The sequence below is a fragment of the Hippopotamus amphibius genome, chromosome 3, assembly GCF_030028045.1.
Source record: "Hippopotamus amphibius kiboko isolate mHipAmp2 chromosome 3, mHipAmp2.hap2, whole genome shotgun sequence".
NCBI lineage: Eukaryota > Metazoa > Chordata > Mammalia > Artiodactyla > Hippopotamidae > Hippopotamus > Hippopotamus amphibius.
Window position 1 is genome coordinate 115,262,868 of NC_080188.1, and position 25,209 is coordinate 115,288,076.

Sequence of the window (25,209 nt, forward strand, 5' to 3'; positions counted from 1 at the left end):
TCATCTAGCTCTGGTCACTCCACTAGATAACCACAGATGCATAAGAAAACCCGGCGGAGAAAAGCTGAGCTGGGCCAGCCCAGTAGAACCGCCCAGAGAACCCACAGAATTGTAAGCAAAATCACACGGTGGCTGTTTGAAGCCACTGGGTCTTGAAGAAGTTTGTTCACAGCCAAGCTACTAAAATCAGGTGGCAAAAAACAAAAGAGACAGGCTAAATAGACACTATGTCTGCTTCAAGAAGTCGCTCATTAATTCTGTGGCCTGAGAGGTTTTGTCTTCTGCCTGTCTGAAGAGAGAGGACTAGAATAAATGTTCACAATACTCATTTATTTGGGAATTGAAATGTCTTTATAGACCACCTAATACAACCTAATCAGTGTAGATACAAGGAGGCTGAAACCAAGAGAATGGATGTGACTTGCCCAAGGTCACAGTGAATTCCTAACTGAATCAGGATTACCAGTCAGGTCCTCTGACCCCCTGTTCTGGGCCTTTTACTCACTAACCTTCTTGAGATCTTGACCCATCCTGAGATTCCATCACTCTGTGACTCAAGAGTTCTATAATTCCAAGACAAGGCACAACAGCAATGAGAGTGCTCCAGACAGCCTTGGTACAGGAGAAGAACATGACCTAGACTGAAGCATCAACTAAATCATTTTTTTTTCACTTCAGAATATCAACTGCGCCGTCATGGAGTCAAACGCTGCACAGCATCCTGTGTTTCTGGTATTTCCTCCAGACATCACTGTTCCCGAATTTCAGTCAATGGACATTACAGGCACAACCTATGAGTCTAGCATGCCCTTTCCAAAGTTACTTGCCACAAGAATGAAAATCTTAGGGGTGAGTAAGATCTGCCCCTCATGTAAGCTCTACTGAGGGTATGTTATGGGCTTAATGTCTGTTATCCCCAAAATTCATATTTGAAACCATAATCCCAGTGTGATGGTATTTAGAGAGGAGGCTCTTGGGAGGTAATGAGTTCATGATCGTGGAGGCTGCATGAAAGGGATGAGCGCCCTTCTAAGAAGAGGTCAGAAAGCTAGCTAGCTCTCTTTCCATCATGAGAGGATACAACAGAAAAGTCAGCACTCTGCAACCTGGCAGAGGGTCTTCTCCAGAACCCAACCATGCTGGCAATCTGACCTCAGACTTCCAGTCTCCAGAACTATGAGAAATAAATTTCTGTTGTTTATAAGCTGTTCAATCTATGGTACCTTTTTATAGAAGCCTGAACTAAGATGGGGGTAAGAGGAGAAGAAAAGAAACAATATATACCTGATAGCACAATTTTTTTTTAAATTTATTTTATAGAAGTGTAGTTGATTTACAATGTTGTGTTAATTTCTGCTGTACAGCAAAGTGATTCAGTTATACATATATACACATTCTTTTTAATATTCTTTTCCTATTCTTTTTCTTTATCACAGGACATTGAATATAGTTTTCTGTACTATACAGTAGGACCTTGTTGTTTATCTATTCTATATATAATAATTTGCATCTGCCAATTCCAAACTTCCAATCCAACCCTCCCCTTCCCCTCCTCCTCCCTGGGCAACTACCAGTCTGTTCTCTAGGTCTCTGAGTCTGTTTCTGTTTCATAGATAAGTTCATTTGTGTCATATTTTAGAGTTCACATATAAGTGATATCATATGGTATTTGTCTTTCTCTTTCTGACTTCATTTCGTATGATCCTCTCTAGGTCCATCCATGTTGCTGCAAATGGCATTATTTCATTCTTTTTTATGGCTGAGTAATATCCCATTGTGTATATATACCATGTCTTTATCCATTCAGCTGTCAGTGGACATTCAGGTTGCTTCCATGTCTTGCCTATTGTAAATAGTGCTACTATGAACATTGTGGTGCATGCATCTTTTCGAATTATAGCTTTGTGTGGATATATGCCCAGGAGTGGGATTGCTAGATCATGTGGCAACTCCACTTTCAGTTTGTTAAGGAACCTCCATACTGTTCTCCACAGTGGCTACACCAATTTACACTCGCACCAATGCTGTAGGAGGTCCCCTCTCCCCACACCCTCTCCAGCATTTGTTATTTATATATTTTTTAATCATGGCCATTCTGACCGGTGTGAGGTGGTACCCCACCGTAGTTTTGATTTGCATTTCTTTAATAATTAACAATGTTGAGCATCTTTTCACATGCCTGTTGGCCATCCATATGTCTTCTTTGGAGAAATATCTATTTAGGTCTTCTATCTATTTTTCAATTGGGTTGTTTGGTTTTTTGTTGTTGAGTTGTATGTGCTGTTTGTATATTTTGAAAACTATGCCCTTGTCGGTTGCATTGTTTGCACATATTTTCTCCTATTCTGTAAGTTGTCTTTTTGTTTTCTTTATGGTTGGTGGCACAATGTTTTAAGGTAGGAGCCAATTCAAACTTTTACACTCATTAAATTCAGGGACTGTGTATCACATTTCTATATCAAGTATGTATAAGGTTCTATGTAAATGAAAATATTAAATAAGCCAAGATCTCTGGGCCCTCAAAAATCACAAAGTAAAAATCTCCAAACTGACCACCTATAAGATTTTTGCCAGTCAAGTTCAGAGAAAACAAAGACAGGAGAAAATCAAATAGAAGTCAACAGACTAAATTCTACACCCTGGGTTATTGAGTTCTACAGTTTCATATTTTCTCAATGAGAAATCAAAATTCAGTTTGACCACAATAGTATGGTATTTTTGTACGTGGGGATTTTTTGCACAAAAATCCCCTTAAAACTGTAGTCTTCATCTATCCATCCATCTAGCCACTTCATCAACACTAATTATCAATTATTTACCAATCCTTTCAGACAATGCAGGGATTCAGGTTTGAGGCTATAATATTGCCCATATCTTAGAAAATATCCTTTTAACCCCCAGCCTCTAAGAATGAAAAATAGAAAGAAATAAATTTTTTTCAGAAAAACAAAAACCAGATTGGTAGAGAAAGATGGCCTACTGACATGCAGAATGGGGCCATCAGCCTAAACTGTGTTAGCATCTATTCAAATACAGTGATATGCAAACTTCTGCTGAAGAGTGAAAGTTATTTTAACAAATATGTATTAAACTATGTGCAGGAAACTATGTTTCACACTATGGGGCCTACAGAAATAAACACAACCTAGTTTCTCTTACGGAGGAGAGTAAATACATAATTTAAAATTAATAAAATGAAAATGTTAATAACTACATTTCAATGTACCATTTACTAAAAGCCATAAATGGTGTTGGTGGCGGGGCGGCAGAACCCAGAGAGGAAACAATTACTTGCAGCTAAAAGGGATGAGAAAACATCATGCCAATCTGAACACAGATGAGGTGATGGGATTTTTTTTTAAGCTCTTCATTGGAATATAATTGCTTTACACTGCTGTGCCAGCTTTTGCTGTACAACAAAGTGAATCAGCTGTATTTATATATATATTCCCATATCCCCTGCAACTCCCTCCCACCCTCCCTATCCCAGAGGTGATGGGATCTTAATGAGGGGAGAGGAGGGAGGCAGAATATTCTAGATGAAGAATGCACCATGGCCAAAAGCTGATGGCAGCATAGCTCAGGAATGGCAAAGGAGAGCTGGGAGAAAACAAACTAGGCTTGAAATATGTGTGAGGATTTACAAGTGCAAAATAAGAAATAAGAAGCAACCAGGATGGGTAAACAAACTGTGGTACATGCACACAGTGGAATATTACTTAGCACTAAAAAGAAATGGAGCAACTCTGAAGGGACAAGGAGGAATCTAAACCATACTCTGCTAAGTGAAGGAAGCCAGCCTGGAGAGGCTACCAACTACATGATGCCAACTATATGACATTCTGGAAAAGCCAAAATACAGAGACGATAAGAAGATCGGTGGTTGCCAGGAGATGAGGGCGGGAGGGTGGGATGAATGAGTGGAGGACAGAGGATTTTCAGGGCAGGAAAACTATTCTGTACAACAGGATACGGGTGGATGCACACCATCACACATTTGCTGAAACCCCTGGAATACAACACAAAGAGTGAAGCCCAATGTAAACTATGAACTTCGGTTGACAATTGCGTGTCAATGCTGGTTCATCAGTTTTAAGAAACGTGCCATCTGGTAGGGAGATGTTGATAGTGGGGGAGGATAGGAAGGGGCAGGGGATATATGGAAAGCTTCTGCACTTTCCACTTAATTTTTCTGTGAGCCTAAAACTTCTTTTAAACATGAAGCTTATTAATTTATTAATTTAAATAAAATGGTAAGTATGGCCGATTTTATGTTATTTTATATTTTACCATGATGTTAAAAAATACAAAAACAAAAAACAAAAAAACAAAACAAAACAAAAAACTAAGGGATGGGGAGAAATAACCAGGAAAGTAATTTGGAAACCTAATTGCCAAGAATCCTATATTCCATCCTTACTTAGATTTTATAATGTAGACAAGTAGTTTCCAATCTATAAAATCAATAAAATGACCTATGGAGCTTTATAATACCACGTCCCCAGGCCTCATTCTGGAACTACTGGCATAGGCAAAAAGGAGGCTGGTGCAGAAAGGCCAGTTAGAAAACAGTTTTAACAGTTCAGGTGAATGGTAGTGGCTACTGAGTTGAGCTTACTCTCCGAATATCAGGCTTTCTCACTGCAAGAGTAGTATTTGCCCCTAGAATACCTAGGGCATTGAGAAGCAGAAGAGAATGTGTGCTCAGTGCAAGAGCTCATCCTCAAGAAGGAAAGAGAGAAGGGGGTCAACTTACCAACTATAGATGGAGACAGACTGGGAATATTTGTACATGTGTAACTACATATGGGGGGGACTAAGGGTGTATGAAATAGGTGCCCTGACATCGGTTGCAACAGGGAAAGAAAAAAGAAAAAAAGCCAAATATTTATGATTTTGCAAATAGAGAGAAGAAGGCTTAGCTACTTTTTGACTGCAGGGGATCAAGGGACATTAGAAGAGCAGAAAATGACCTTAAGACTTCAAACCTAAGAAAAAAGATGGTGATAAAAATAAAGACAGAGAAGGCAGAAAGAAGACAAGGTTTAAAGGGAGAAAAGTGAACTTATTTCTGGACATATGGAATGCAAGGTGGTGGTGGGACATTCAAGTGGGGGTGTTTGATGAGAGCTAAAAATGTGGGTCTGGAGTTGAGGAAGATGGTATCGTTTACAACTCACCTGCTCAAAGGTAGTAGCTGCTATGGGAGTAAAGGAGATTACTGTCTGAGAAGGTGGGCTGAAAATAAATGAAGACAGAGGACACAGACTCATACATTGTATACCTTCCATTCTTCACGTCATTCTCATCAATCTTTGCTAGCATTCGTCAAACCACTGCTTGGTATTGTAGGGCATCACAAGTGTGGCATGAAGAGAAAAAAACAGGAAAAAGTAGAAAAGATGGGGAGTGCTCTGGGCTCAGGGACATAAGAGTACATCCACAGGCTCAGAGCACTGGTCATCAGCAGAAGGGCTTTCTGACAGTCTACTGCTTGAGGCCAGGCTGGTATGGTGATTTAGAATTTAGTGTTTTTCAAACTCTACCATTATATGATAAAGACTTTGAGGTTTCCCACCCAGCTTTATTGAGATGTAACTGACACACAGCATTTGTGTAAATTTAAGGTGTACAATGTGATGATTTGATACACACGTGCATTGCAACATTTCCACAATAAGGTTAGTTATCACATCCTTCACCGCACATAATTACTGTTTTTATTGTTGTGGTGGTGGTGGTAAGAGTATTAAAGCTTGACTCTCACAGCAACTTTCAAGTGCATAATAGAGTATTGTTAACTGTACTCACTATGCTGTAACCTAGATCTACAGAACTTAAAACCAAAAGTTTGTACCCTTTGACTGACCTCTTCCCATTTCTCCCGCCCCTCAGTCCCTGGCCACCACCATTCTACTCTCTGTTCCTGTGAGTCCAATGTTTTCAGATTCCACGTATAAAGGATATAATACAGTGTTTGTCTTTTCTTTTGACTTATCTCACTTAGCATAATGCCCACAGGATCCATCCATGTTTTTGTAAACATCATTCTTTTTTTAAGACTGATATTCCATTTTGTGTGTGTGTGTGTGTGTGTGCAATCTTCTCTATCCAGTCATCTGTCAAGGGACACTTAGGCTGTTTCCGTGTCTTGCCTATTGTGAATAATTCCTCAATGAACATGACAGCATAGATACCTCTTCGAGACAGTGATTGCATTTCCTTTGGATTTTTACCTAGAAGTGGAATTGCTGGATCACACAGTAGTACTATTTTTCATATTTTGAGAGATCTCTGTACTGTTTGCCGTAGTGATACAGTCCCATCAACAGAGCACAAGTGTTGTCTTTTCTCCACATCCTCACTAGCATTTGCTACCTTGACTTTTTGATAATGGCCATTCTAACAGATGTGAGGTGATATCTCTTTACGGTTTTTATTTGCATTTCCCTGATGCTTGGAGAGTTTAAGACACAGACGTCTCAGTCTCACCTGAAGATTCTATCTAGTAAGTATAGGACAGGACCTGATAGTCTGCATTTGTAATTCCCAGGTGATCCTAATGTTACCCATCCATGGACTACATTTTCAGGAGCACTGATTTAGATCATTTTACCTATTACCAAACACCAGATAGAGGGATCAAGAAAATACCTGTAGGAGCTTCTACTGTCATTATAAAAAAAGGTTCTACTGTACTTCCCTTATTTATAAAAGGGGGTAATTGCCAAATCCTTTTAACCAAAAGGAGATCTTCTAAATTTTCAAAAGGGAAACCCACCACTTTGCTTTTTTCCTCACCATGACTTTTTCCTCTGTTTACAGACTATGCAGATCCTGTTTGGACTGATGAACTTTTCTTTTGGAATTGTTTTACTTTTCACCTTTGAAAACCCATATCCAAGGTTTCCCTTTATATTTATTTCAGGATATCCATTCTGGAGCTCCGTTTTGGTGAGTATAGTCAGTCAAGTTCAATTTGAAGCCATGCCTATAGGGAATTCTTAGCAATGAAATGAACTACATTTAGCTCATTTCATAGGATGATAAGCTTTGGAAAATTATTATAAAGTTCAGCCTTGTTGAAATGATTTCCCCATTGATTCATCAGAGTTACTTATATTCCATCATTGGGTCTTGAGGTTCCTTTGGGAATACTTGTGTGGTTCTTGACATGTGTTTGTCCATTTATTCATTCAAAATGAGTTACTATCTATTTTAAGCCAGATACATAGAGGAAGGCAGTGAGGACCCAAAGGTTACTAATATAAGGGCCCTCACTATGGAAAACAGTATAGAGGTTTCACAATAAATTAAAAATAGAACTGCCATATGACCCAGAAATTCCACGTCTGGGAATATACCCAGAGGAAATAAAAACACTCTGTCAAAGAGGTATCTGTACTCCTACGGTCACAGCAGCATTATTTACAATAGGCAAGATATGGAAACAACCTAAGTGTCCATCAGTGGACAAATGGATGAAGAAGTTGTGTTACACACACACACACACACACACACACACACACACACTCTGGAATATTATTCAGCCCCGTTCATAAGAAAATGAGGAAATCCTACCACTTGTAACAATACAAATGAACCCTCAGTGCATGGTGCTAATTGAAATAAGTCAGACAGAGAAAGATAAGTACCATATGATCTCACTTACGTGTGGACTCTAAAAAGGAGATCGGGGCATGGTGGGGAGGTGATTGGATGCAGCTGGTCTAACAGCACAAACGTCCAGTTATAAGATAAATAAGTGCTGGAAATGCAATGTGTACCATTATGTTAACACTGCTTTATGATACACAGCAAAATTTTTAAAAGAGTAGATCCTAAGAGTTCTCATCACAAGGAGGAAAATTTTTTTTCTGTTTTTGCTTTCTTTTCCCTTTTTTTGTACTTAAATGAGATGATGGATGGATGCTAACTAAACTCACTGTGGTAATCATTTCACGATATATGTAAGTCAAATCATTATGCTGTATACCCTAAACTTATACAATGCTGTATTACAATTATATCTCAATAAAACTGGGGGTAAAAACAAAGAAAGAAAAAGAGTAATGCATGAGCCCTTCCTTCAAAAGGCTCTCAAGCCTAGCAAGCAGGAAAACATGCAAACAGGTCATGTCAAGGTAGTTGATAAATGATATCACAGAGGTGTAGAAAGTGCTTACCTAAGCAGAGATGAAAGATCAATTTATTCTTTAGAGAAGTAGGGAAGCAGAGAAGGCTTCTCAGACGTACCTTTGAGCTGCATAGAAGCTTTTACTTAATCACATTTCATCACATTCAATAAACATTATTTTAGCACCTATTTTAGTACCAGAGAATGGGCAGCATGTGGGGATTCAGAGAAAGGACAGTCCCTGGTCCCAAGGTCTCAACTGAGTGGAGTGTTAAGACAGTTACCATATGGTGTGATGAGCGGTGATAAAGGACCTGCAAGCCGACTTTACAGCAGGAGAGACATCTACAAAACGGAGGGGAGATCGTCCCGAAACATCTGCGGCTTGACTGAATTTTAAAGGATTGCGTAGTCAATCAAGTGAGGACACACACGGAGGAGAGGAGTGGAGGATGCATGGGTGTTGAGGGGTAGGGTTATGCTACTGCATACCAAGGGATAAACATGGGCAAAAGAAACATGGGCTTACGGTATGGGAGAAAGAACATCTTCTATTTTGAGAACTCTGAGTTCAGCACAGAAAGTGAGAGTGGAGGGGTGAAGCTGAAGAAATACCAGCCCATGGGAGTAGGAATTTTAAAATGGGTAAGCTGTAATCAGATTTAAAGTTTCTACTAGACCATGATGCTACCACAACATGACTCACCTTCATGAAAATTATTGGGATTTTTCCAGAATTTCCAGCATATTAGCTGCAACTCCACCCACATTCTCATCCAAGAGTACAAACTGGATGGCAAATGGGTATGAAGGAGGTTTCTCATACAAATGGTGAAATCCGATCTTATTGGTTGTAAACTGATTCGACACCAGTCTCTCATGATATTAAAGCTGGGTCCACGATTACTATAAAAGGAATGTGGATGGGAAAACTAAAGCCCAGTAAGGTTAAAAAAAAAACATTCTCATGTTCAGATAAATAGGTAAGACTAAAGCAAATTTCTAGTCCAGTATTTTGTCCACTATTCATTTGTGGACAATCATACAAGGCATCTCACCCTTCTCACTGCCCTGAGGATGGTGTGAACTAAGAAGGAGGGTATGTAAAAGAAACAAGTAGCTGTCTATTACATGAGAATTACTTACTGTCAGCTAAACATGTCCATCACTAAGATATTTATTCTTTTTAACAGTTCATTAATTCTGGAGCCTTTCTAGTTGCACTAGAAAGAAAAACCACAGAAACTCTGGTAAGTTATATGTCCCCTTTTCCAAAAAATGTATAACTTTGAAATAATTCATTTCAGCCTTGAAAATGAATTTGGAAAATCATTAAACCACTATGATTCCACAAAATGTCAAGTATTGATACCAATCAATGGTGTTTGCTTCTTTTTTTTTTCATAGAATCATAAAACATTAGTTTCTAGGACATCCAGGTTAATTCTTTTTTTAAAATTGTTTTGTCTTTATTGGAGCATAACTGCTCTACAGTATTGTGTCAGTTTCTGCTGTACAACAAAATGAAGGAGCCACGTGTATACATATATCCCCATATCCCGTCCCTCTTGAGCTCCCCCCCCAACCTCCCTATCCCACTCCTTCAGGTCTTCACAAAGCATCAAGCTGATCTCCCTGTGCTCTGCAGTAGCTTCCCACTAGTCATGTATCTCACATTTAGTAGTGTGTATATATCGATGCTAATCTCTCACTACATCCCAGCTCCCCCCGCCGCCCCCCGCCGCGGTGTCCTCAGATCTGTTCTCTACGTCTGCATCTCTTCTTAGACACTGAGGCATAGATCAAATGACTTGTCCAAGTTACTCAGCCAGATGGGAGAATGGGTCTCAGTATTCCAGTAACTCCCTCATCTATTCTTTCTGTAGTATTTTTGGTGCCTACTGCATGCCAGACACTTTGGCAGGCACTGGTCTGACTCATGTGATAGGTACACTATCTACACAACCCAATCCAATCTTGTAAGCAGAATCTCAAAATAAATAATACAGTGTTAATCAATGCAAAATTTTAACTTACAAGTAAGTTACAAGTAGAGTATTTTTACTGTTCCCAAAGAAGCAAAGATAGGATATATTAATTCATAAGACAAATTATTCTCAGCAAAGTATTGATACATCTCCCGTGGGCTTGTAGTTTTAGGAGGAAATAAAAATTGCAAAGAAATACAAGGTTTAGTTAAACAGTCATGAAACACAAATGTACACAGGTCACGACTTTTACCGGAGCATCCAAAGGCAACGTAATGTGGCCACCCCCTAAGTACCTGTTTTGTCCACTGTGCACCGCTCCCCACAATTAAATGGGAGTTAACTTAGGCACAGTTTTGGGGGGATGGAAGGGTTATTACAAGTTCACTGGATCCCCTCATTTCTGTGGATGAGGATCTGAAGCCAAAAGAGGTAAACTGACCTCACATAAGATCACACAGCTGCTTTGAAGCATCTCAACGCTGTGACTGAAACCCTGCCCTCCAGCCTCCCCATCCGTTGCTTTGCCTATGGACTCGGCTGGGCTGAGTCACTGTGTTATGTTCTTACTCTCTCAGGTGACGCTGAGCCGAACGATGAACTCTCTTAGTGCCCTGGCAGCAACAGCTGGAATCATTCTCCTCATATTTGGTTTCATTCTAGATCAAAACTACTTTTGTGGCTATGCTGAAGAAAGTGGTCAGTGTCAGGCTGTTACCATTCTATTCATTGTAAGTATGTTGGAAATTTAGGGTGAGGAGAAATGGGTTTATTCTTAAAGATTTATGAGCACCCCATCAGCACCGACCAAATAACACTGCAGACGTGTATTTTATTTTATTCAGAAACATTTTACAGAAATCATAGTATCTGGTAGACAGTATATCAGGCACCGTGGAATAGAAAAATAAATACATTGTAACTCCCACCTTTAGTTCACAGATGAGGAGATAAAACATGCATACCAGTAAATATATTCCACAAAATAAAATGATATATTAAAAGAAAAACAGGTAGATCAGTGTAGTAATAGTTCACAGTCCTAGATGTACATTTGAATCATGTGTGGAGTATTTTGAGTTTAATTAGTTCGCATTTGTTTATTTTTGTTTTTGTTTCCATTACTCTGGGAGGATGGATCGAAAAAGATATTGCTGCGATTTATGTCAGAGAGTGTTCTGCCTATGTTTTCCTCTAAGAGTTTTATACTGTCTGGCCTTACGTTTAGCTCTTTAATCCATTTTCAGTTTATTTTTGTGTACAGTGTTAAAGAATGTTCTAATTTTATATTTTTACATGTAGCTGTCCAGTTTTCCCAGCACCATTTATTGAAGAGACACTCTTTCCCCCATTGTATAGTCTTGCCTCCATTGTCATAAATTAATTGACAATAGGTGTATGGGTTTATTATATTTCTGGGCTTTCTATCCTGTTCCACTGATCTATATTTCTATTTTTGTGCCAGTACCATATTGCTTGGATGACTACAGCTTTGTAGCATAGTGAGGAGTCAGGGAGCCTGATTCCTCCAGCTCTGCCTTTCTGTCTCAAGATTCCTTTGGATATTTGGGGTCTTTCGTGTCTCCATACAAATTTTAAGATTTTTTTGTTCTAATTCTGTGAAAAATGCCATTGGTAATTTGATAGGGATTGCACTGAATCTGTAGATTGCCTTGGCTAGTTTAGTCATTTTGACAATATTAATTCTTAGAATCCAAGAACATGGTATATCTTTCCATCTGTTTGTGTCATCTTTGATTTCTTTCATCAGCATCTTACAGTTTTTGGAGTACAGGTCTTTTGTCTCCTTAGGTAGGTTTATTCCTAGGTATTTTATTCTTTTTGATGCAATGGTAAATGGGATTTTTTTCTTGAAGTTCTCTTTCTAATCTTTTGTTTTTAGTGTATAGAAATACAACAGATAGATTTTAGACCAATGAAAAGCATCAGCCCACATATGCAAGAGGTCCAGTGAATCCCAAACACCCGGACACACTACAGTGAAAATGTAGAAAACAAAAGATAAAAACTTAAAGCAACCAGTGAGAAAAGACAGATTATCTTAAAAAAAATAGCCAATTAGAATAATATTCATCTTGGGAGAGATAACTATTGGAAGGAATTAAGACAGGAGCCTCCAGGGTGTTCGTCTATCCTTATGTTCAAAATAAACTATCTAAGATCAAGCTATTTTGACATTTTCTAATTCAGACATATGATTCTTCACAGACTCATGTACTTCAAAGGTAAGATTGCTGCTTTAGTTTACAAAATCTGACCTATCCCTACTTGGACCACACTTTGACTAACTTTATCCCATGAGACACTATATATACCCTTCTCTGTATTCATCTTTTTGAGACACAACTGATTTAAGCCTCAGATAATTTGATAAATTCAATTTGTATGATCAATAGTTTTTCCTGGAAGCCTTTGTATGAAGGCTTCTGCAGAAAAAGACACTGTTCAACATATACTTTAAACTTTTTAAGATTTAAGTGTATAGTTTGATGAGTTTTCATAAACTGAATACCTCTGTGTATCAAGTTAACTGTTTTTCCCCTCTTCCGTATTATAGTCTTTGGAATGAAGTCACTATGTGCAACCAACAGTTAAGGAGTAGGAAGTTAGGCTCCAACTCCTTGAAGACAGAGTATCTACAGAAAGTATTTGAAATTCTTCTAAATGGGAGATTTGCCTATTCTCCTTCTACATAGTTACTAATGTATTCAACCATGTATTGATATCAGTATAGATTTATAGGTTTTTATTTTATGCTTTGAATTATCATCTAAAACTATTTTGCTGTGGAAATTGTTCAGTGTTAGCCACGGTGAACTCTTTCAGTTGGCTCCTGTGATCCTTTGGCATATCCTTATATGTGTGTGGGGGGGTGGGGGAGAGGGGTGTTTGTTTTAGCATTTCCATACTTCCTGGCACTATGAGACTTTCCAGGCTCCTCTTTTTTTTTTTTTTAATTTTTATTGGTGTATATTGTATATCCCCTGCCCCAGGCCTAGAGCAGGCCAATTCTCCAAGGAGCCTTGGTTACCTCTGTTGGAGAATCATATTAAGAAATAAGACATAGGCAGTAGGTGTGTGTACTTCTTGCTACTGGAGTGCCATTGCTTCGTAGGCCCTCCCTCTCAGCTGACAGAGTGAGGAAATGCATGTGTGTACTAACCCATGTATATACATATCTGTACATATTTCTTCACGTATCCACTGCTGTCTACATTAGTCTCGGCATATGTTTCATAGTGATCTCTACAAGACTATTCCATTACCACATGGGTCATTTTACCTCCCCCATCGGTGATGTGTAACCTCCCCCTCCAACAGTGAGAAACCTGACTCCCACCATCCTCCATCCATTTGCTGCTCAATTACAGTTTATACATGTATAATGGTGTCAGAACTGTTAACTGAGACCTCCATGGGAATCAACTTATGAATAGCAACTTACCAGCTAAATGTAACTGATATATGATGTTGTATTTAACTGATGGGATAGTAGTTAAATGTAAATGTATCAGTTAAATATAATATATATCACCTAAATGTAACTTAGTTAAATATAACTGATAACTCCTAGGGAAATAGTGCTTATGAATAGTTCCATTTGCATTTATTCTTACAGACTCCTTTCAATTCCAAAGAAACTTCTATAAGCACCTTTCCCCACCTCCAATCCTCTTCTGTGAATTTATTACATATGTTAGTAATGCAATTAGATTACTTTGTCATGGTCTACTTTACATTCTGGCATGCCTAGGTCACCTAAAAGATTTTTTTAATTTGCATACACTAAGGTTCAATCTTTGCAAAATGAAAGTTCTTAATTTTGAGGAAGCATAATTTATCTTTTTTTTCTCTTCTTGCTTGTGCTTTTGCTAATGTATCTAAGAAACCATTTCCTAACCCAAGGTCATAAAGATGTATTCCTGTGTTTTCTTCTAAGAGTTTTATTGTTTTAGCTCTTATACTTAGCTCTATGATCCATTTTGAGATAATTTTTGTGTATGGTGTGAGGAAAGGGTCCAACTTCAGTATTTTGCATATTGCCCAAGCATTCCATTTGTAGAAAAGATTTAGGGTTTTTTTTTTACCTATATTATTTTCATGGTACATGATGAAAATCAGTTGAGCATAAATGTAATCATTTATTCTCGACACTTAGTTCTATTCTATTGATCTATACGTCTATCCTTGTGCCAGAACCATGCTGTCTTTTTTTTTCAAGTGTAGTTGATTTAAAATGTTGTGTCAGTTTTAAGCGTACAGCAAAGTGATTCTTTTCCCTTATAGGTTTTCCCTTACAGGTTATCACAAAATATTGAGTAGAGTTCCCTGTGCTATACATTAAGACCTTGTTGGTTTTCTATTTTATACATAGTAGTGTATGTATGTTAATCCCAAATTCCTAATTTATCTCTCCTCCCCTTCCCCTTTAGTAACCACAAGTTTGTTTTCTATGTTTGTGAGTCTATTTCTGTTTTGTAACATAAATTCATCTGTATTATTTTTTTAAGATTCCACATGTAAGTGATATCTGTCTTTGTCTGGCTTACTTCACTTAGTATGATAATCTCTAGGTCCAACCAAGTTGCAGCAAATGGCATTATTTCAATCCTTTTTATGGCTGAGTAATATTTCACCATATATATATACACATACATACCATGCCTTCTTTATCCATTCCTCTGTCGATGGACATTTAGGTTACTTCCATGTCTTGCCTATTGTAAATAGTGCTGCAGTGAACACTGAGGTGCATGTATCTTTTTGAATTACAGTTTTGTCTGGATATATGCTCAGGAGTGGCATACTTGGGTCATATGGTAACTCTATTTTTAGTTTTTTAACCAACCTTCACACTGTTTTCCCTTAGTGGCTGCACCAATTTACATTCCCACCAATAGAAAACCACTCTATCTTGATTACGGTAGTTTTGTAATAAGTTTCGAAAAGGGGACGTGCAAGTTCTCCAAATTTGTTCTTCTTTTTCAGAGTTGTTCTGGCTGTTGTGGGTCTTTGCATTTCCATATGAATTTTAGGTTCATCCAGTCAATTTGTTGGAAAAGAAAAGCCAGCTGGGATTTTTATAAGTATTGCATTAAATCTGTAGCCTAAGTTGTTTGATCCATGGACCTCTTCATTTTTTTAGTTCTTTAATTTTTTTACCAATGCCTTACAGTTTTCAGTATACAAGCTGGCACTTCTTTTGCTGAATTCATTCCTATCTTATTCTTTTTTATGCTATTACAAATGGAATTGTTTTCTTAATTTTATTTCTGCAACATTCACTGCTAGTGTATAGAAGAAATACAGTTGATTTTTATATCAATATATTCTACAATCTCGCTCTCATTTATCATTTTTAATAGTTTTTAGAGGATTCCTTGGGATTTTCTATATATAGGAACAAATCATATACAAATTGAGATAGTTTTCCTTCTTCTCTTCCAATGTGGATGCTTTTATTTCTTTTTCTGCTTAATTGCCCTGGCTAGAACCTTCAGCACAATGTTGAAGTTACAAGAGCAAACACCCTTATCTTTTTCCTGTACTTAGGGAGAAAGCATCTATTCTTTCACCATTAAGCATGATGTTGGCTGAGGACTTTTTTCCCGATGGACTTTATCAGGTTGAGGACATTCTCTTCTCTCTCTACTGTACTGAACATTTCTATAATGAGTGGTGAATTTAGCTAAATGCTTTTTCTCTATCTATTGAGATGATCATGTGGTTTTTGTTCTTTATTCTATTGATATGGTGTATTGCATTGATTTTTTTAATCTTAAATAAACCTTACATTCCTGAGATAAATCCTATTTGGTCATAGTGCATAATAATTTTTAAATGTCGTTGGATTCAGTTTTCTAGTATTTTGTTAAAGACTTTTGCATCTATATTTATAAGGGATATTGGTTTATAATTGTCCTTTTTTGTAATGTCTTTGATTTTTGTGTCTGGTTAAAACTGGCCTTACAGAATGAGCTGGGAAATATTCTTTCCTCTTATACTTTCTGGGAGATTTTGTGAAGTAATGGTAATAAATTTTCTAAAACCATTTAGGAGACTTCACCAGTGAAGTCCTCTGGGCTTGAACTTTTCATTGTGGGAAGTTATAAAATTATGTTATAGGTATATTCAGATTTTCTATTTCTTCTTGAGTTAGTTTTAGTAGATTGTGTCTTTCTAGGAGTTTGTCCCTTATTGTCAGTATGAGTGAATGAAGAAATATGCCAATACTAATTTTCAAAGAAGACTGTCTGGGTAATACCATGTTTGTAGGGTTGTCTGCCAATAATCTAGAACCCTGAACTAGCATAGAAAGGAGAAAACAGCCAAGAGGATAAGCACATCACCATCCATGGCATCTGTCATTTTGGGGGCAGGGGGAGTTTTGTTCCAATAGTCTCGAGTGGAAGCAGTTTACTTGGTAATTCTGAGGCGCTTGGGCCACCTGTCTCTTAGCTGTCCTATCTTTTGGACTATTTACTTCTAGAGAAATGCTAGTCAATAAAGGCATGTGGTGGTAGTGGTGGTGGTGGTGTTATGTAAGATCTTATCTAACAGTCTCAAGTGTACTCTTTCTCTGATGAAGTTTTCAAAATAACCAATCTCCTGCCTAACGTGATAAAGAATGATAAACAGTTGTCCAGGGAAAGTAGTCCGTATCTGCTAGTGGGAAAAAGTGACAAATGTATTATATAATCCGTATTCTCAGAATGGGAGTCAAATCATGCACTGAAATATAACACAGAATTAATTCATAAGAACTCAGTCAATGATTAACCAGGAAGTAAGAAGATATTAGGAATACTGAGAGCCTTGGATAATCCACCCTGGCCTACTGACATAAGGAATCAGACGCCTCCAACAGGTGGAATTTGTGAAAAAGAAATCTCTCCGACAGCCAATTTCTCATACACAGACAAGACTACAAAAAGTCTTCTAAGATTTTAATGAGTAATCCAAGATAGTTAGTCCTAGAAGAGATATTGGTCAAAGAGCCTTTCACTCACTAGTCCCTGTGGCTGCCTAAGAAGATAGCATTATAAAATCTATAATGACTTCTACCCTATGACTTATTCTTACAGATGCACAAAAATATAGATAAAAGGCAGATGGGCGGGCAAGATGGCTAGTGGCAAAGCTTTGACAGACCTTCACTGAGGAAAAAGAAAACAAGAATAAGTCTGAAGAGATAATGAAGATGTCCTGGGAAACCAGAGTCCTAGGACAAATAAATAAACCCTGATCAATGAAAACACCTCACCAGCATTGATGTGCAAACAGGGAGGCTCACTGGGATCCAGTGGAATAGGCACTAGATGAGTCAGAGGACCAGCACCATAATGGTGAGGGGTCTGGCTAGATCTCTCCAGGGCCTCCATGACTATCTGGCACCTTCAAAGACCACTAGGAAAATCTATGACAATTAAAAGCTTTATTAAATTTGATAAGCAGAGGAGAGCACAGAGTTTCAGACTCAACAGGGGGAAATAGGGAAGGGTATTAATAGGGTTTCGTCAGCTGGAGTTAGTCATGAGATGGTTTTACGGGACAGTAACAGTAGTCTAGGAAGGAACTGGTTAGATTTGCAAACTAGAAGAGTTGAAAATAGTTCTCTGTGGTCTTATCTTGAATAATCATAAGGCTCTGAAAAACCTTATGTTAAATTGAAAACGAACTTAGATCAATTTGCTGAGTTATTTTTCAAATCATGGTATCTTTTCATTTCTCAATTCTCTGTAATCATAACTAAAACTAAAAAAAAAATTTAAAGACTATGAAAATTACAAAAAGGAAAAACTGGAAGCAATTGGACTGACAGCTAATTTCTCAGAAGCAACAATAAAAGCCAAAAGACAGTAGGATAAGATCTTCAACATGCCAACCAATAACCTGTCGTTACCCATTAAAATATCTTACAAGAGTGAAGGTGAAATGAAGAATTTTCAGACATACAAAAATTGAGTTTGCCTCCTGCAGACCCACATTAAAGGAATAATAAAAAATGAACTCCAAATAGAAGGAAAATGATAACACAATGACATGCAACAAGGAATAAAGAACAAAGGATGGGATAAATATGTAGACACACACCAGTGAATACTGCTTGTGTAATGCAGTATTAATAATATATACTAGGATTAAAAATAAAGTATTTAAAATACCAGACAACATTAACATACAAGTAGAAACAGAAGCAAATGTTGTTTTTGCTATCTGTGTTTGCTAAAGGCTTTAGTTTTACCTGAAAAGAGGGTAAAGGTCTGAAGAACTTTAGACTTTGGTATGTTTTAATGCTTAAGATATCAAAAGTAAGAAACTAGAGCTAATAGATATATTTACCCAACAATGACAGAATACACATTTTTATAGCACATGCCAACAAAAATTACTATATATTGGTAAATAAAACTTTTACAGATTATTACCAAAAGTTGAATTCATACAGTGTATGTCCTATGCAATAAAACCAGAGCAATTAGAAGTAAAGAAGGAAAGAAGAGGAGAGGAGAGAGGAGGGGAGGAGGGGGAGGGGAGGGGAGAGGAGGGGAGGGGAGGGGAGGGGAGGGGAGAGGAGGGGAGGGGAGGGGAGGGGAGGGGAGAGGAGGGGAGGGGAGGGAAGAAGGGCATCCAAATCAGAAAGGAAGAAGTAAAACTGTATGTCTGCAGATGACATATTATATACGAAAATACTTCACCAAAAAATTGTTAAAACTAATAAACAAATTCAGTAAAGTTATAGGATAAAAAATAAACTAAAGCTACTTGCATTTCTATACACTAATACCAAACTATCAGAATGAAAAATTAAGGAAACAATCCCATTTAAAACTGCATCAAAAATAAACAGGAATAGGTCTTCCTAGGTGGCGCAGTGGTTGAGAATCCACCTGCCAATGCAGGGGACACGGGTTCGATCCCTGCTCCAGGAAGATCCCACATGCCACGGAGCAACTAAGCCCGTGCGCCACAACTATTGAGCCTGTGCTTTAGAGCCCGTGAGCCACAACTATTGAGCCCATGTGCTGCAACTACTGAAGCCCATGCGCCTAGAGCCTGTGCTCTGCAACAAAAGAAGCCATAGCAATGAGGAGCCCGCACACCACAAGGAAGAGTAGCCCCCACTCACCTCAACTAAGAAGAAAGCCTGTGCACAGCAAAAAAAAAAAAAAAGATCTAACACAGCCAATAAAATAAATAAATAAATAAATAAACAAACACAATTTAAAAAAAGATTGTTTAAAAAATAAATAAAAATAAATAAACAGGAATAAATTTAACCAAGGAGGTGAAACATCAGCACACTGAAAATGATGACACTGATTAAAGAAATTGGAGAAGGCACAAAGAAATGGAAAGATATCTCCTGCTCATGGATTAGAAGAGTTGGTATCATTAATGTCCATACTACCCAAAGCAATCAAGTGTCAATGCAATCCCTACCAAAATTCCAATAGCTTTTTTCATGAACACAGAAAACAAAATCCTAAAATTTGTATGGAAACACAAAAGACCACAAATAGCCAAAGCAATCTTGAGAAAGAAAAACAAAGCTGAAAGCATCACACTTCCTGATTTCAAACCACATTACAAAGCTATAATCATCAAACTAGTATAGTATCAGCATAAAAACAGACAGAGGGATCAGTGGAACAGAATAGAGAGCCCAGAAATAAAGCCATACGTATATGGTCAATTAATGTATGACACAGGAGCCAAGAACATACAATGAGAAAAGGACAATCTCTATGATAAATGGTGTTGGGAAAAACCAGACAGTCACATGCAAAAGAATAAAACTGGGCCACTATCTTACACCATACACAAAAATAAACTCGAAATGGATTAAAGTCTTGAATGTAAGACCTAAAACCATAAAACTCCTAAAGGAAAACATAGGTGGTAAGCTCCTTGACATTGGTCTTGGCAATGATTTTTTGCTTTTGAAACCAAAAGCAAAGGCAACAAAAGCAAAAATAATCTAAAAAGCTTCTGCACAGCAAAGGAAACCATCAACAAGATAAAAAGTCAACCTATGGAACAGAAGAAAATATTTGTAAGTAATATATCTGATATGGGTCTAATATCCAAAATATATTTAAAAAGCCATACAATTCAACAGCTGAAAATAAATCTAATTAAAAAATGGGCAGAGGGTCTGAATAGACAATTTTTTTCCAGAAGACATACAAAAGGCTAATAGGTACATGAAAAGATGCTCAACATCATGAATCATCAGGAAAATGCAAATCAAAACCACAATGAGATATCATCTCACACCTGTCAGATGGCTACTATCAAAAAGACAAGAAATAACAAGTGTTTGCCAGAACGTGAAGAAAAGAGAACCCTTGTGCACTGTTAGTAGGAAAGTAAGTTAGTGCTACCGCTATGGAAAACAGTATGGAGGTTGCTAAAAAAAAGTTAAAAATAGAACTATTATATGATCTAGCAATTCCACACTGGTATTTACCCAAAGTAAACTAAAGCACTAACTCTACAAGATATGTGTACCCTCATGTTCACTGTAGAAGTATTTACAATAGCCAAGACATGGGAACAAACTAACTGTCCATTGATGGATGAATGGATAAAGGAAATATTACACACACACACACACACACACACACACACACAATACACACTGGAATATTTTTCATCCATGAAAAAGAAAGAAATTCTACCATTTGTAACAACATGGATGGACCTTGAGAACATTATGCTAAGTGAGATAAGTCGGATATTGAAAGACAAATACTGTATGATATCACTTATATATGGAATCTAAAAAAGTCAAACTTATAAAAACAGAGTAGAATGATGGTTACCAGGGGCTGGGGGTGGGGGATTTGGGAAGACATTGGTCAAAGGGTATAAACTTCCATTTACAAGATGAATAAGTTCTAGAGATCTAATCCACAGCATAGTGATTACTGTTAATACTATTGTATTACATACCTCAGTGCTGTTAAGAGATTAGATTGTAAATGTTCTCGTCACAGAAAAGAAATGATAATTATGTGACATGATAGAAATGCTGGCTAATGAACACTATGGTGGTAATTATATTGTAATATATAAATGTATCAAATCAACATGTACACTTTCAACGTACACAATGTTTTTTTTTTTCATTTTATTTTGGCTGCATTGGGTCTTTGTTGCTGCACATGGGCTTTCTCTAGTTGTGATGAGCGGGGGCTACTCTTCCCTGCAGTGCACGGGCTTCTCATTGTGGTGGCTTCTCTCATTGCAGAGCATAGGCTCTAGGTGCGCAGGCTTCAGTAGTTGTGGCACGTGGGCTCAGTAGTTGTGGCGCACGGGCTTAGTTGCTCGGTGGCATGTGGGATTTTCCTGGACCAGGGCTCGAACCCATGTCCCCTGCATTGGCAGGTGGATTCTTAACCACTGCGCCACCAGGGAAGCCTGTACACAATGTTATATGTTAATTATATCTCAATTTTTTTAAAAAAAGTAAGTGAAAATGCAAGGCACAGGATGGGAGATAATCTCCTCAATACACATATCTGACAGAGGACCCATATCCAGATTAAGCACTCCTGAAAATCAATAAAAAAAAAACCAAAAAATAGATAAGCCGTGAACAAGCACTTCACAAAGAAAGACATACCAATACCTAGTGAGCATGTGAGTATGTGCTCAACATTACTACTTACCAAAGAAATGCAAATTAAAATCACAATTAAGATACCACTGCATGCACACCAGAATAACTTTAATTAAAAGGACTGGGTTATGCCTTAGAGGGCCAGGACAGGGAGTGTGGGAGAGTGTCGCGGGAGGGAGGGGATATAGGGATATATGTATAAATACAGCTGATTCACTTTGGTGTACCTCAAAAACTGGTACAAGAGTGTAAAGCAAATATATTCCAATAAAGAGCTAAAAAAAAAAAAAAAGGACTGGCAAAACCAAGTGCTGGCAGGAATGTGAAGCAACTGGAATTCTTATCCATTTTCGGTGGGGATGTAAGATGGTTCAATCACCCTGGAAAATTATTTGGTAGCTTTACACAAAATTAAGCATAGACCTAATTTATATCTCAGCAATATATACAAGAATATTCTTGGGAAATACATTCACAGCAATTAAAAACTTGAAACAATTCAAATGTTTATCAGCTACAGAGTGGCTGAACGAACTGTGACTGTTCAGACAATAGAATACTGATGCATGCAGCAACATGGATGAAATTCAATCCATTATACCAAATAAACAAGTTCAGACACAAAAATTAACAGGCAAATTTAACAAATGGTGTTAGAAATCAGAATAGTGGTTCCCTTTGGAGGGGGGAGGGGGATTGACTAGGAAGGAACACTGGAGAACTTACTGGGGTGATGGAAATGTGTGATATATCTGATCTAGAAAGCAAAAAAGGGTAAAAAAAATATATATATATATTTACATTAAAACTCTGGTGTGGCAAAAGAATTGGAAAAATATTTTTAAAGCAGATAACAGCAAAGTTTTAATGTTTTTATACACAAAGAGAAAACGGAAGTAACAAAAAGTCAAGAACACATAAGGAAGGAACAAAAATGCAAATGTAGCACCCTAAGACACTCAGAGTGATGCTCAAATTCACCTGTAGGGAAGTGCCAATTAAACTAACAATAGACTAGGATTTACATACACTCGACTGGCAAAAATTAAAGTTATAAAAATTATCACTGGCACGGAGATGGTGAAAAGGATGTTCTTGTATATCAGTTGTAGAAATGTGAAATGTTACTACCATTTTGGAAAGCAAGGAGACATTCACTTATACGAAAGATACACGTACCTTTAACTCAGGTATCCATCCCCACAGCAATTAAGTCACCTATATATAAGGATATGGTGCAAGAATGCTTATTGCAGCATTGGTCAGAGTGGTAAAAACAAGCAAACAAAAACAAAACAAAACAAAAAGCAGAAAAGAACAGAAGAGGAGAAAGAGGAAATAAATTATTTCCTGTCACTAATGAATAAGTAAATTACGGTAACTTCACCAAGAGATACTATGTGACTCTAAAATAAACAATTTCTCAATCTATAGTCAAAACACGCAGACAAATATGGTTGTAGAACAGAATGTTAACCATATTAATCTTTACAAACCTTGGCTGCAAAACACAAGTATGTCCACCCTCTGGTCTCCTAACAAGGTGTGTGTCTCTGTATGTGCTCCTGGTTGCCACAACGCAAAATATTTTAAAGGTCTTTAGTGGTAACAAAAAGAACAAAAAAGTCACTATTATCATCTTTTGATGTGTCTTTTTCTGCATGTTCCTCTTTTTCTGAGGCTGTAGTTTTCTTTTCCCCCTCTTTTTCTTTCCTTTTCTATTTTTGGTCCTTTTTCATGTTTCTTACTCTTCTTTCTCTTTCGACAGACCGCTTTTTAAATATTATTTCTTTGCATTGCACATATTTATGAAATGGAGGATTTCCTACATACAATTTACAAAGTAGATGATTTCGTGTAACTTTCTCTAGAAAATAACATGCTGTCCTACACTGTGCTATGCTGTACCACGCTGTGCTAAAATAGCCGCATGCTCTCAAGATCCTCTACTAATCAGCTTCCTAAGACTCAGATACACTTGAGACATGTGGAATGGCTTTTCTTACCTGGGCACTGACTGCTACCTCACTGTCATCAGAAACTACTATTATATGAGTATTACTGTACTAATACCATGACTCTTTTTTTTTTCTTCTGTTACAGGGAATTTTGATCATGTTGATGGCCTTCAGCATTATCGAATTATTCATTTCCCTGTCTTTCTCAATTTTGAGGGGACCCGCTGACTGTGGTGACTGTGAGGAATGCTGTTGACTAGCACTGTGAGAATAAAGATGCGATATAACATTACCGAGAGATGAATCATACTTGTGAGGAAAAGCCAGGAGGAACACAGAGTCTTAAGGATGAGAACTCCTTGAAGCAGAGGGGAGTGACTCAAGGGAGTGGGGTCTGGGACCATTTCAGCTGAAAAAACACATCCTGCTTCTTCGCAAGGTCATCTCCTCCTCTCCCCAAACCACACGGTCGCCTTGGTGTCACCTCCTGTGTTCGTCTTGCGTTCACCGCACAAAAGGACAGCAAAGTAGGGTTGGTTGTCACTGGAAGAACCAGAGAAATGAACCAGAGCCCAGGGTGTGGCGAGATCAGATCCAAGACACCTCCTGCTGATTTCTCGGAGAGACTCTACCTAGGGGCTGCTGCTTCACTGCTGTGTGGAAAGATGAGCTGGCTGCAAGAATGGCTGGGCCCCCAAATTTTACATCGACCCATTTTAGCCACTTATAACAACTAGAACAGTAACAATGAGGAGGGCAAATGTTGGTGGAAGCCACTACAATGTTCCAGGCGCCACACTGTGTCTTAGGTGTAGTGCTCATTTAATCTCACAAAAATCTAAGAGGTGAATTTTATTATTACACTCATTTTACGGACAATGAAGCTGAAGCACAGAGGGGATAAGTCATGTACCCAAGGTCACAAAGTGTGCAGTGGCAGAGTCATGGTATCGACAGGTGGCCTGGCTCCAGATCCCAAGGTCTTACTCTCTATACCAACATACCAACGTCTTTTATATTTTTGGTCTCAGAATCTCCAGACACTCTGAAAAACTGTTCCACTCATTACACATTAATACAAGAAACGTTTTTACTAAGACAACTCTATTTTCCAAAATAACAAAATTTAGTGTAGAGAGTGACAATGATAGATAGTTTTGCAAATCTTTTTTTTAAGGTTACTTGACATTGTTTTATTTTTATTTTTTAGCTTTATTAAGCTACAGTTTATTCACCAAAAAAAAACTGCACACATTTAATGTGTGCATATGCCCTGGTACCATCACCATCACCATCACCAAGGTACTAAGCATATCCATCACTTCCAAAGTGTTCCTTGTGTTCTTTTATGGGGTTTGGTTTTGATTTTGGTTTTTGGTAAAAAACACATAACATGAAGTCTGTCCTCTTAACCTATTTTCAAGTGCACAATACCGTACTATTGACTGTAAATACTCTGCTGTTGAGCAGATGTCT

General features: G+C 37.7%; 1 protein-coding gene across 1 annotated transcript; it reads left to right on the forward strand.

The window, feature by feature from the left end:
• Window positions 1-696: 696 nt before the first annotated feature.
• MS4A5 (membrane spanning 4-domains A5) lies at window positions 697-23,989 on the forward strand. Its single transcript, XM_057725663.1, has 5 exons — window positions 697-849; window positions 6,826-6,954; window positions 9,331-9,387; window positions 10,704-10,856; window positions 23,879-23,989. The coding sequence occupies exons 1-5, from the start codon at window positions 697-699 to the stop codon at window positions 23,987-23,989; spliced, it is 603 nt and encodes a 200-aa protein (XP_057581646.1).
• The last annotated feature ends 1,220 nt before the right edge of the window (window positions 23,990-25,209 follow it).

Bases quoted from the DNA above. Each gene is read 5' to 3' on its own strand.
- MS4A5 (XM_057725663.1), top strand. From the start codon at position 697: ATGGAGTCAAACGCTGCACAGCATCCTGTGTTTCTGGTATTTCCTCCA. The intron at 9,388-10,703 runs GTAAGTTATATG...TTACTCTCTCAG, and splicing joins GAAAAACCACAGAAACTCTG to GTGACGCTGAGCCGAACGAT. The intron at 10,857-23,878 runs GTAAGTATGTTG...CTTCTGTTACAG, and splicing joins CTGTTACCATTCTATTCATT to GGAATTTTGATCATGTTGAT.